Genomic DNA, 13790 nt, shown 5'->3' on the forward strand with positions numbered 1-13790 from the left:
CTTTCTCGACACTGAGCACAAGGCAGGTAACCACGAATCTGTTTTCTAAATTACCATCATATCCCTCCTCCTCCATGACCTCGCCTCCCCTGGTTGACGCTAAGTCATCTTGGTGAAGCATCAAACCTATCCTCTCAAGTTACATGTTTATAGCATCTCTTGATTTATTGCCTGTAGCTAAATACCTATTATTTCATCTGCCTGGCACCCCTGTCCCTTCTCCCGGGATCAGTCACATAATCCCCTTTTCCAACCACATAATTCTACGGGACCTGCCAGGTCCCTCAGCAGAAACGACTTCTGCTCCCATCCTCTTACCCCAGACGTAGTTGCCTAGAGGGTGAATGCAAGGTGAAAAACGAGGCAGGAGAGGACTTCTTTGAACTTGCTGATGAAATAATGGAGAGAGGCAGGCTAAAAGCTCTAGGAGGGGCTGAGGGCAAAGGAAGGTCTTTCGTGTTTGACTTCAAACTGAAAACTCAGCAATCTTCTTTTTAAATATATCTTTATTGATTTCAGAGAGAGGAGGGGAGAGGGAGAGAGAGACAGAAACATCAACGATGAGAGAGTCATTGATCAGCTGCCCCCCTGCACCCCCCCCACGGGGGATCGAGCCCGCAATTCGGGCCTGTGCCCTGACCGGGAATTGAATGGTGATCTCCTGGATCCTAGGTTGATGCTCAACCGCTGAGCCACACCTGGCTGGGTTCAGCAATCTTCTTGATTCCTCCCTTCAGTCTCTGTCAACCCTGCTTGTCCCCCTTGCCAGCACCTTGATTTCGGTCTCACCTCCTCCCCTGGATTACTTAGCCTTCAAACCTCCTGCCTCAAGCCCCGCTCCTCTGTCTTCCGTTAAGTTGCTAGCGTGTTCATTCTGAAAGGCAAATCTGACCTTGTCAGTCTCTACTTACAGCCCTTCTGTGGTTTCCCATTGCCCTCTGCAAATCCTTCAGATCCTTCTGAGGATTTCAAAACTGGTGAGGCTCCTCTCGCTCAGGCCGCTCTCCCCACTCACCTTGCAGAGCGTGCTCTCTTCTGCACACTCCTGCCCTTGGCGAATGTGCCATGTTTGTATCCACAGTCCTGTCTTTGCAGGTAGCATGATTCCCTCCTTACGACGTACTCCATCTCCTCCCTCTGTCTCCTCCTTCAGTGACCTAACTGTCTCTTGCTGGTCCCTCAGAACTGAGCTAAAGTGTCATTTCCTCTGGAAAGACTTTCCTGACTCCCTCACACCTAGATAAGTACACTTTGTATTTTACTATGGTGACACTTAAACCATTTTCTAATTACTTGGGAATAGGGGAGAGTGTCCTGTGTCCCTGGAGCTTGAGGGGTGCAAATGCTGATGTCTAACTTTCCTGGAAGAGTTCCAGAGTGAGAGATGGCTGTGCTTCTCCTCGTGGCCTGGTGGGAAAAGAGGACTTTGGTGGGAAGGGCCTGTTCTCCAGGGTTTAAGTGGGACAAAGGTGCAGGCTGTCCCCTGGGCCAAGTGGACGCCCAGGCCTGAGTCATTTGGTAGAGTCCCAGTCCAACGGCACTGCTCAGTGGGGTGAGGTAACAACGGAAAGAGTGTACCTGGGATTTACCATTAGAATAGGGGTGAAGGAGTGTTACAAATAGTCAGCTAATTATTGCACCTGAGTACCAGAGTGCAGCTTGGTGGGAGACCCATCCAGGGGTCCCCGGCCACTGCTAAGCAGTGACGCAGCTGGGATTTGCGCCTGATCCCACAGGATCAGTTTTGTGAGTGGAGGGGCAGGGTGAGTGGGAGAAACCTCACAATGGGAGTAAAAACAGGTGAGCACCACATCAAGATTTCCTGGAAAAGTGGGTGGGGAATAAAAAAGTCACATGCATAACATCCCTGACTGCAGCTACAAAACTTCTGTGGCAGAAAACTCAGTGAGCGGAGAAGTGGGCACATGGCTACTATGTCTTCGGATTTTTTGATCCTGTCATTAGAGTTTCCTGCTTTGAAGAGTTTCCTTAAAAAACAAAGCCTCCAAAGTCTGAGTGAGTTGAAGGAAAGAAAACGGAAGCCCCTCAGCACACTGAAGGCTGCCCCTGAAGGGTCTTGGAGGAACCCTAACACCTGTTTCACTGTCAGCCTTGATTCCAGAACCACCGGCACTCGGGGCTCCACCTCAGTGTTGGAACCGCGCAAGGGCTGAGGCTCGGACACAAACCAGGCGGATTTATCGGGTCACCGAACAGGGAGGCCCTGGAGCAGGCACACTAGACGTTTGCGGGGGGCGCCCACAGTGCCAACTCGCCCAGGGCGCCCTCCGCCTGCGCGCCTCACAGGAGCGAGGCTTAAGCAGGACCCGAGCAGACAAATGCGCTTTAGGGAAGGAACCGGGCTTGATCGCCCCGCGGGAGTTTCCGTCGCGAGTGGGGGCGCGCGCTCGGGTGGGGGCGCCGCCGAGCAGCTGGCGGAGCCAGAGCGCGTCACGGTCGCCGCCGGGGACGCCGCGCTCCCCAGTCGGCGGAGACGCTTGGTCGCAGCCTGGGGCGCAGAGACATAAAAGTGCAGCCTCAGCCCGGAGCGCGCCGATCAAGGGCTGTAGGCCGGCGGAGAGCAGGCGCCCGCGGGGCACCGAGAGCCCCAGGGGTCCCTCCCCGGACAGCCCCGCGCGCCCCCCGCCGCGCGCGCCCGCAGCCCGGCGGGGACGGCCGGACCGCACGATCCCGGCGCCGCGGCTCTTGCAGAATGATCCCTCCCTGGGTGCTGCTCCTTTCCCTCCCCTTGGTGGGAGCCACGGAGCGCCCCGAGGGCCGGGAGTTCGCCCCGGGCCTGGCGGCGACCCTGGCCGCCCCCAACGCCTCGCACTTCTTCTGGAACAACTACACCTTCTCCGACTGGCAAAACTTTGTGGGCCGGCGGCGCTACGGGGCCGAGTCCCAGAACCCCACGGTGAAAGCCCTGCTCATCGTGGCTTATTCCTTCATCATCGTCTTCTCGCTCTTCGGCAACGTCCTGGTCTGTCATGTCATCTTCAAGAACCAGCGCATGCACTCGGCCACCAGCCTCTTCATCGTCAACCTGGCCGTGGCCGACCTGATGATCACGCTCCTGAACACCCCCTTCACTTTGGTAAGGCGGGGGCCAGGCCACCCCCGCGCTTCTCTGGGGCTCCCTCTCCTCCCTGGGCCCTATTTGCCCTCCCCTGCAACCTCCCACCCCTACTTCTCATTTCTCTCTCTCTCCCTCTTCCACCTGTCCTCCTGTCTCAGTCTGTCAGTCTCTTCCCTCTCTTGCCCTCTCATCTCTAATTTCTCAACTCTCCTGTTTTTCTCTTAGTCTTTTTGCCAGTCTCTGTCTTTCTGTCTGTGTCTCTCTCAGAAGCCGTCCTGCTCCCTCCATCTCTGTGTGTCTTCATCATTTTTCCTCTCTGTGACTCTTTCTGTGCCTCTGTTTACCTGTCTCCCTCCCTTTCTCTCTCTCTCTTTACTTTTCTCTCCGACTCTTCTTGTTGCGTGTGGTTGCTTCCTCTCCCCCCTCCTCTCTCTCTGTCTCTCTGTCTCTCACCTTCTAAGCCAGAGCATCTGCAGCTGGTGGCCTTGGAATAATGATTTTAGTGTCTGCAACCAGTTGTGAATGAATGACCATCTCCTATTTAATTTTAATGTCACCGAGCATGAGCTTTTTGATAAGTAAGCAGTAAATCAAAGTCCCTTGAAATGTCAGCAGAGATTGTTCGGTTACCCCACCTCCCCATCACCACCAAAGTGCAGCCCATTAAATACACGCCCCTCCTGATGCTTTGTGCCAGAGTGGAAATGTCAAACATTTGCTAATTGTTAATGGAACCTTAAGTACATTTTCCTAGATCACTTATTTAAATTGCATTTCTCTTCTGTGTTTTGACAGTGAGGCTGTGCAGGAAGTCTGTGTGGGAAAGAGACTGGGCCCTAGGGCTGGCGCAGGCTGGGAGCATCTGCACATGGGTGGCATGTGAGCCTCCTTCCCAAGCCTTGGCCCCTCAGCATTAGCTGTGTCATTTCTGTCCCTCTGTGACTAGGGAGTGTGGTGCTCATGGATGATTTAAGACTAAGAGCTTTGACTGAGCAAGCATAATGACTGCAAAATTCTATGTTTTTGTAGCACCAGTTATATTTCCCCCCCAATTTGTAGAATAACAAATTGTAGAATTCAAGTTATTACCAAAGCAGTATCTGTTCATATCTCTCTGTATCTCATTGTCTCTCTGTCTTCGTCACATATTAAAGCTACATTCTCTTGTCCTCACTTATAAGAACATTACATTTATCAGACGAGGAAACTAAGGCACAGAGATATTCAATCCCGTGTCCAAGGTCACTTGACTAGTAAATGACAGGGCCAAGATGAGAATTACTTCCCCTGATGCAAGTCCAGAGTTCTGTCCACTAAACCATCCACCCAGGAGTGGGAGCAGGGTGCACTCTTGGACCATGTTAAGCCACCACTACTCCAAAACCATGGGCTTTTCCTGTCCTCCTTCCATTTTACCTCTAAAGGATTCCTGGCCACTCAGGGTCCTCTAGCCACTAGCCAAGGACAAAGGGGCTTCCAAATACCCCTGCTCCCTTCCATCACACACCCCCCCTGCTGCCTTGAAGCACAAGAAAGTGCATCTCTGACTCCCCCCCTTGGTTTCTGACCTGACAATCTGCAATGCTGGGTATGAGCTGGGCCACCCAGGATGGGAGCTGGAGGGTCCCAGAGCATGGCCTTGTGCTGCTGCCCAGAGCAGAATGCATGGCTAGATCTGCAACAGACATGAGGGTGGGTGGGGAGGGAGGCCATGGAGCCCAGGCCTGGCTACAGCCAAGAGCTGGCAACCCCTGTCCTGGAGGATCTCCTGTGAGAGAGGGGATGGTAAGGTCCGAAGAACCCACCACTACTTGCAGGTTGATTCAAAGCAGTGTGGCCTTCAACCTGACCCATGTACCTGTCCCAATCCGAACTCCTATCCGAGTTTCCAAGGTGCTGGCAACCAGGGAGAGTGAAAAGGTTGAAAGGAGGGTCTTCTAAGGCTTTAGCCAGGCTCCTCCACTGGGTAAGATGTCCTGTCTTCAGGCTGGTTGATGACAATAGCCTTCCTCCCTAGTCTCTCTTGCGTTCCTCTTTACACACTATATCAGCATAAAGTCTAGCTCTGGTCATTAGGAGACCAGTTACTTATAGTTCCCACGGCAGAGACATACAGACTGTAGTAGAGCCCGGAGCAGGGAGTCATTTATTCTGACCTGCCAGAGTCCCACGAGAAGGTCAAAGGAGGCCCTTGAAACAACATGACATTTCAAAGGGACCAGGATGAGTGGGGATCTCCCAGGTCAAGATGAACGCTCAATGCAGACAGAGGGACCCGGGAGAACAAAGACAAGGGGCACCAAAGTTCATGCTTTGTTGAAGGACCACTGAGTGACTCACTGCAGCTGAAGCAGTGGAGGCAGGAAGCACAGTGGATCCACCAGCAGGGCAGGGGAGAAGCAGAAGTGGGCCAGAGAGGAAGGCTGAGCCAGGCTGTTAATGGGCCTGGATACTCGTAAGGCATCTGGCTCTGTCCTCAGGGTCATGATGATTCCAAGCAGGAAGGTAACAATATGGCTTAAGAAACATACTATCAGCAGCATGAAGGCTGTGTTACAAGGGGACAAGACTGGAGGACAAAGAAAGCTGTCAGGGGGCTGTAGTGGCAGCTGAGAGATGATGGGGGACTCCACTAGAACCATGGTCCTGGGACTGAAGAGGAGGCAGTGGATTGAAAACCATTTAGAGGTAGCACTGGTTGGCTTTAGTAAGGCATGGAATATGGGAGGTGAGAAGTAGGCACAGCTAAAGATTTCTAGCTCTGTAATATTACTGGGCTGCTCAGAAGCCTTACGTCCCTCTTCCCTGCCCATTCCAAGGATAGTGAAGTCCACGATCTGCAGGCCCAGCTTCATTGCCCCTCATGACTTCCACACACTCCAGCCAAAACCATTCCACCCCTTATTCCCAAGCAGGTCAAGTGCCAAGTACTTTGTTCCTATTTTCACATGTGCAAATCCTACCTACTCTTTAAAGCTTATCTCAAATGTCTCATGTCATAATGACAGCAGTGTTAAGTATTTGCTATGGACTAGGCAAGTACCTACTTTATATGTGGTAGCTTTGGTTTGGATTCCATAGCAACCATGTGAAAAGGGTTGGCCCCATTTTACAGATGAGGAAAGTGAGACTCATAGGGTGCATTGCTCAGGGTGACAGCTGTAAATGGCAAATGCTATGCTGTAAACCACTACACAGTGTTCTTTTCGTTGGGCTGACTTGCTCTGTTTTTCTCTATCATTTCTCTCCCTCTACTCACTCCCACCCTTCCTGGTGGCCCCAGTGCCCTTTGCCTGTGCCTTCTGTAGGGTATTATATACTTTCTGTTTTTCATCTGAGGCACCCGAGTCCTCCTTTGCCAAGACTGGAAGCTCCTTTATCAGAGCCAATGCTTGACCTCTCTCGGGCATAGTATGTTACTCACAGGAGCTGCTCCAGCACTGACTGAGTGGATGGTGTGGGATGAGGCCTAGCCTGCTCATAAAGCCATACACTGCCCTGGGAGCTCGTCTCCTTCCCACCCCTTCCCCTCCCTCCCTGCCCCTGCCCATACCTCTTCAAATCCCTGGCTCTCCTTCCCAAACGATGTATTGCAAGGCCTGCTTAGCCAAACATTTGAGAGCACAGCCCACACGCTATGTTGTGACTTTTCAGTTGTGTCTTCCCCATTATTCTGAACTCATATGGGCAAAGAATTAATTTTATTATTACCATAAAAACAGCTACTACTTATTTCTAATAATATCTTTCTAGCAATCTGCCAGACACTGTGTCCCACACTTTATAGACTTTTAAAACACTTAATCCTTACATAAGCCTACAAGGCAGAGATTTTTAATCCTTTATATTTTTTTACAAATGGGGAAAGTGAAGTTCAGAGACATTACATACCCTGCTCAAGGTCACGCGACTAGAGACTAGCAGAGGCAGGAAGGCTGTGTTATAAGCGACAAGCTGGGACGAAGCTGTACTGGTCCAGGTGAGAGATGATGGCAGACTTCACTAGGGCCATGATCTTGGACGCCAAGCCCACAGCCCACGTCCTTCCCATGCTCTCCTGGCACCCGACAGGGCCTGGCCCCGGCAGCATGGTTGTAGTCTGTTTAATTGAATGATCAACAATGAATCACGTTAGAGAAAATCATTGTGGCCCACAGTGCAGCTGTGAGGAGTGGAAGAGGGAGGAGCTGGGAGAGGCCTGAGGGGTGCTCCTCAGAGGCCATGGGGGTTGGGGGGGGCTCAGGTCGAGCCTGCCTGTCTGCTGACCTCTGTGGGCTTGCTTCCAGGCCCGCTTTGTGAACAGCACCTGGGTGTTCGGGAAGGGCATGTGCCACATCAGCCGCTTTGCCCAGTACTGCTCCCTGCACGTCTCCGTCCTGACGCTGACGGCCATTGCTGTGAACCGCCACCAGGTGAGGGCACCTGCCCCCAGTGTCCTGTCCTCCCTCTCTGCCTTTGTTTTCCGGAGGGGATGTGGAGCCCTTAAGACAGTATTTTAGCCCATTTTTCAATGAATGCATTTGTCTTACTGACCAGGATGAGTGCTTAGATGAAAGGTATGTTAAACCCTTTGTACTGGTGCCTCAGAAAGTTATTCCCAGTTTGTCATTCTAACGAAGATGCACTGCTAACACTTTGTGTCTCAGAAATTAATGAACTTGCTTTAGGGGTAGAAAAACAAACCTGGAAAGTCACAGATGGAAAGAGCGTGGCCAGTAATTATAGGCCAGAGACAAGGCTCCTGGCTGGGAGATGGGCATTTGCTTGCCCGAGCTGTTGATGTGGAAAACAAGCCCAGGCAGCCAGGTGGCAGGAGCAGGCGACGGGGTGGGCCAGGAAGGTCCTGTTCACTGTCCTGCCTCACCGGACACACATGGGTGGATGTGGTGAAGGGAACTGAAGAGGACCTGAGTCCATCCCGGAGGAGGGGGCTCCACGGCAGGCGTCTCACACTAACTCACTCAATGAACCCGTGTTGTATACTTGGATCTATGCTGAATCAAGGAATGGAGGCTCAGAAAAGTGCATATGTAACTTTTCCAAGATCACATGCCTGCAAATGATGAAGCTAGGGTTAGGACTGAGGTCTGTTGGGCTCCAAGCCCATGCTCTAGAAGACTCAAGGGCACCTACAAGGCCAATATCATAAGGGCCTCCAGGACAAAGAGAGAGAGATTTTATTCTGAGTAGCTCCAAGAGGTGTCCCAGGACCAAGAGACAGGAGGCTTTGAGATGCAGATGCAAAGATGCAGCTTAATACGAGGAAGAATTTTCTAATAGAAGTGTTCGAAGGTGCACACAGCTGCCTGGGGAGGTAATGAGTTTCATGTCACCAGCTGTATTTAAGCAAGGTCTGATAGGGATGTTCAGAGGAGATTCACTCATCTGATAAGGAATCGGACTTGGCAAACTTTGAAATCTTTTTATCCCTGCAGTGCCATCATTTTGACATTTAGATTGCAGATGCTCTGGTGCAAAGTGTGAAAAAGTTGCACACCAATGTTTTCTGCCTTTCTTAACTTTCTCCCCTAATTCAACAGGAAGGACTCTGGATTACCTTTGCCTGGCTTATGCTTACCCCATTTAACACAGCTAACTGACAGTTGCCCCTTGGGTTAAAGGTGGGTCTGAGGAACAGGGGGGAAGTCTTGCCCACATTGAACACATTGCTGTGACATATACCTAGACATGGGGCCCTGTCCCAAAGCCAGCAGAGTCTTTGAGCAGTGTGTGGGGCCTCTGACCCGGGCTTCCACTCCGTTCAGCCACCTGAACCATGAAGGAGTGAGGGGCAAAGATGACAGAGTCCAGAGTGGAGATGTGCTGGGCCCCTTTAAAGCCTAGTCACTTCCTCCTGTAAAACTTTGAAAAATTTGGGAAGAAAATTTGGGAGACACAGCCCAATGTCCAACGGGTCTTGGGATGGGGTGGCAGCTCTTTATGACCCCTTCCCTTGACCCTGGACTCACCTATCCCAAATGGCCTTTTTCAAGACATAATGATTCTAATCTTAAAACAAGGATGCTGCTAAATACCTACGTGTCTATTTAAACCTTTTAGGAGAATCAATTGGCATATAGTAGCAATTTCAAGATGCTTTTTGGCCTGAAGCCTATAATACTGGCTTTATTATAGGCCTAGGAAAGCTGAAACCCCTGCAGTTTTAGTAATAGCTTTTGTAAACAGTGCTGTGAACCCCAAATTAATGTCTGTGCAGCTTCCCATGATAGGTAGTGAGAGTCTCCATTCCACAATTGTCACCCTCTGACCTTCCAGAACCCTTCGTAATCCAAGGGGTCTGGAATTACGGGGAGATGAGATCAGATCCTGAGGTGGAGGCTGGCCCTGGCCTGTTCCTCTGCGGGGCTGTGGGTGCCCTGAAAGCAGACCCCCTCCTTTACCCTCCCCATCCTCTTGCTGCGTCCTGGTTCTGAATTACCTGGAGTCTCTGAGTCCAGATGACACCCCTTTCCTACCCCTGCAGGTGGGCTGTGGGGTGATGTAGCTCAGGGACTCAATAATGAATTAGTGGGTGCTTTACTTTATAAATAAGACCTACCTGCTTTGTTGTGACAAGTGAGCTATGTCCTCTGGATTTCTCATTTGCTCCCAAACTTCTTCAGTCAGTGATGCAGTTTGTTTTCCAGGTCATTATGCATCCGTTGAAACCCCGGATCTCCATCACGAAAGGTGTCATCTACATCGCAGTCATCTGGACCATGGCTGCATTCTTTTCCCTCCCTCATGCTATCTGCCAGAAATTATTTACCTTCAAGTACAGGTGAGATTAACCAGTAGGGAGCAGCCTGGGCACTCAGAGGACTTTGACAGAGCAGAGTGTGAGGCCTCTCTGAATCTCAGTGAACAGTAACTGCCACACGGGGCCGTCCTCTCTTCTCTGCCTCTCACATCCTGTTGGTTCCAGACCTGTGCCTATTCTCTGCATTTTTTTCTGCTTTTTCTCATCTTTTTTCCCAACAACTTTAGCTTCCTCCTTATACTCTGTCCAGTTTGTCTGCAAGGCCAAGGCAGTATTTTTATTTTATTTTATTGATTTCAGAGAGAGGAAGGGAGAGGGGGAGAGAGAGAGAAACATCAATGATGAGAGAGTCATTGATCGGCTTCCTCCTGCATTATCCCCACTGGGGATAGAGCTGGCAACCCGGGCATGTGCCCCGACTGGGAATTGAACCGCGATCTCCTGGATCATAGGTCGATGCTCAACCACTGAGCCACACTGGCTGGGCCCAAGGCAGTATTGATTAGCTTTGATCACTGGGAGCATGTATTTTCACAGACTGAGCTTGGAAATCACCCAGGCCTTGTGTAAATGGTGTTGTTTAAATTCTCTTACACAACCTACAAACATAACATGTATCTATGTGTCTGAGGCAGGATGCTCTACCTTCCCATACCTCCCATTCAGGTTCCTTTGCTCTCAGAGAATGAGAATTCCTTTCACTTTTTAAAAAAATCCTCGCCCAAGAATATTTTTTCCATTGATTTTCAGAGAGAGTGGAAGGGAGGGAAGAAGGGGAGAGACAAGGAGAGAGAGAGAGAAAGAGAGAGAGAGAGAGACTCATGTGAAAGAGACACATCAATTGGTTGCCTTCCACACATGCCCCAACCAGGGCCTGGAATCAAACCTGCAACCAAAGTACCTGTCCTTGACGGGGAATGGAACCCAGGACCCCTTGGTCCAAAGGCCAATGCTCTAACCACTGAGCAAAACAGTCCAGGGAAAGAATTTCTTTCAAAACACTTAGTTTTTTAAATGTAAGCGCTCGACTGTGCTACTAGTTTATAAAGGTGATGACCCCCACTAAATTGTAAGGTTGGGGAGAGCTGGCCCCATTTCTGATTTTGCTGCCTTGGTGTCCCTAGTACCTAACTTACTGTGTACACATAACAAGCCCTCTAACCTATATTTACTGAATGAACGGATGAATGAATGAGTGAATGAATGAATGAGCTTGGAGTGATTTTTGTCAGTTCATAGTTGTTTTAGATGAGGTTCCTTAGAGACAGACCCTGAGATTTTTAAAGGAAGTGCCTCCAGGAGTGATGGGTGAGGGGTGGGGAGGCAGAGCAGCAGATGGGGGAGCCTAAGGAAGGGTGCCCTTTGGGAGGAAGCTGCAGCCTGCTCCCCAGGGAGCCCTGGTGACATAGTTTGCCAGCCTTGAGGCAACTGGAGCCGGGCTTTCTCATTCTCGGCCTCCCTTGGGGAAACTCCCGGCCACGTCTGGCTTTTAGTGGATCTGTGGAAAGTGTCTTCAGCAGTCCTGGGGCAGTCCTAGGCTACTTCTTGGGGGGGCAGGCAGGAGCTGAGGGCGTAACACTCTAGATATAGGTAAAGGGGATTTGAGGGGGTCTAGGGAGTGCAGTGCTGCTGTGTCCTAAAGTAGCCACGTGCTGCCCCATCCAAGACAAACACCCACACTCTTGTCACATAAGCAGGGTGACGAGAACAAATCTGAAGGCCGATTTCAACCAACTTAAAAGGCTCCCTCCTGAATTCTAGGATATTAGAGTGAATCACATACACAGGCTCCCCAGCGCTCAGACCCCCAGCACTGACTCCCCATCTGCCTTCACACACGGAGAGCTGGTTTTTTCCTTCTGACAAAAGCAAAGAGAATTCTCTCTTTCTTTCATTAGTGATGACCACCGGCGCATATAACAAGAACAACGAGCCACAAGACGTGATGAGAAAACAGCCCGTTTTGAGTTGCTGCCTGGGCATTTTACAGCCTGACAACCCTACTCACACTGAGTCTGGACATTTAGATAAGGACCCGAGCTTAGGATCCATCACAGGTTCCTGCCTTGCTTTTCCTGGGGCACCTGTTTAAATGACCCGTCAGAGTTGAGCCTGCAAAAAAATTAGTGAGTGCTGCCTCGGCCACCATGTAAGTCATAGGTGTTTGCTACTCTGCTCTCTGTCTCATGCCCACTGATGACCCGGGATGGAGGACTGCCCTTCCCCCAGCTCGTTGCACCCCTGTTCTGGGATTTGTAAATAATAGATCTTGTGACTTTACTTCCTTTGTGTGGCTGTATTGAAATGGTGCCTTCAAAATGGCTCCAGGGTTTTCACTTCTCCAAAGTGGGAACTGCCTGCTGCCCCCATGTGGGTGGCTTGTACTTCCATTCCGAAGGTCATAATGTGCATATTCTTCTTAACACACCAGCTCTGATTTTTCCAACACACATGGATATCCCTAAAAAGCTTGAAGAAGAATGGGTACATTGCATAGAAAATAAGTATCTTATGCTGGGATTGCCACGCATATGATCAAGACCCATCATGTCTGCCTCATGCCTTAGCGCTCCTCCAGGTAGGACAATGGGAATTCCTGAATACATTGTGCAGCCAGGACCAGTTAGTTCTAAGACGAGGAACACCAGTGTTGAATTCATTCACTGAACAGATTCTTATTGGGTCTCTGCTATGAGCTAGGACTAATACAAGGTTAGGAGGACACAGACATCCAGGTGTATTCCTTTTCTTTGTAGAAGTCCCAGCCTAGGGGGAAAGCCAGAAATGTAATCAGATAATCAGGCTGCAGCATCAAAAGGGCATAACAGATGGATGTACCAGGAGCTCAGTGGAGAGGAGGCCAGTGCTTCTTGGGCCGAGGCCTTTCCCAACTAATTGCACACACTCTTTCTCTCTCTGTCTCTTTGTGTCCCTGTCTGCCTTTGTCCCCAGTGAGGACATTGTCCGCTCTCTATGCCTGCCAGACTTCCCTGAGCCAGCTGACCTCTTCTGGAAGTACCTGGACTTGGCCACCTTCATCCTGCTTTACATCCTACCCCTCCTCATCATCTCTGTGGCCTACGCCCGTGTGGCCAAGAAGCTGTGGTTGGGCAACATGATTGGTGACGTGACCACGGAGCAGTACCTGGCCCTGCGGCGCAAGAAGAAGAAGACCATCAAGATGCTGATGCTGGTGGTGGTCCTCTTTGCCCTCTGTTGGTTCCCTCTTAACTGCTACGTTCTCCTCCTGTCCAGCAAGGTCATCCATACCAACAATGCCCTCTACTTTGCCTTCCATTGGTTTGCCATGAGCAGCACCTGCTACAACCCCTTCATCTACTGCTGGCTTAACGAGAACTTCAGGGTGGAGCTGAAGGCATTACTGAGCATGTGTCAGAGGCCACCCAAGCCTCAGGAGGAGCAGCCACCCTCCCCAGTCCCTTCCTTCAGAGTGGCTTGGACAGAGAAGGGCAATGGTCGGAGGGCTCCACTAGCCAACAACCTCCTTCCCTCTCCCCAACTCCAGTCTGGGAAGACAGACCTGCTATCCGTGGAGCCCATTGTGGCCATGAGTTAGAGGAGGGTGGGAAGAGGCAAGGGGAGGGCTCTGTCTCCAGCTGAGATTAGAGAAGGGCCTGAGGACAGAGCCCAGAAAAGAGCGGGTCGTCTCATACATTACCTTCACCTTGCTGGAAACAAGTCCCTGCAGAAACTGAACTCTCAAGTTCCTAGGAAACTGCTTAGCTTCCCAGCCACATTCGATGTGAAAACTAAAAGGCACCTACCAACTAGACACATGTTTGTGAATTCCTGTCTTAGAAATGCTATGAGGCATATCAGCCTGGTTCCTGAGCCAGAGAACAGGACGACTTCAGCCCAAATGGAAGTTGAGTCAGCCAACTGCCTCCAACTGTCAGGCAGCTACCTTACCGCCCTTCTGGCCACTGAGCA

At 50.8% G+C, this 13790-nt stretch overlaps 1 protein-coding gene across 1 annotated transcript; it reads left to right on the forward strand.

Annotated features, from left to right (window-relative positions):
* The first annotated feature begins 2672 nt into the window (after positions 1-2672).
* On the forward strand, positions 2673-13446 carry GPR83 (G protein-coupled receptor 83). The gene is made up of 4 exons (XM_016206728.2): positions 2673-3097; positions 7366-7491; positions 9727-9860; positions 12792-13446. Exons 1-4 carry the CDS (start codon positions 2714-2716, stop codon positions 13414-13416), a joined length of 1269 nt encoding a protein of 422 aa, XP_016062214.2. The 5' UTR covers positions 2673-2713; the 3' UTR covers positions 13417-13446.
* The last annotated feature ends 344 nt before the right edge of the window (positions 13447-13790 follow it).

The sequence above is a fragment of the Miniopterus natalensis genome, chromosome 11, assembly GCF_054644295.1.
Source record: "Miniopterus natalensis isolate mMinNat1 chromosome 11, mMinNat1.hap1, whole genome shotgun sequence".
Classification (NCBI taxonomy): Eukaryota; Metazoa; Chordata; class Mammalia; order Chiroptera; family Miniopteridae; genus Miniopterus; species Miniopterus natalensis.

Coding starts and splice junctions, on each gene's coding strand:
- GPR83 (XM_016206728.2), top strand. CDS start 2,714: ATGATCCCTCCCTGGGTGCTGCTCCTTTCCCTCCCCTTGGTGGGAGCC. Junction 3,098..7,365: donor TGAACACCCCCTTCACTTTG/GTAAGGCGGGGG, acceptor GCTTGCTTCCAG/GCCCGCTTTGTGAACAGCAC. Junction 9,861..12,791: donor TTATTTACCTTCAAGTACAG/GTGAGATTAACC, acceptor CTTTGTCCCCAG/TGAGGACATTGTCCGCTCTC.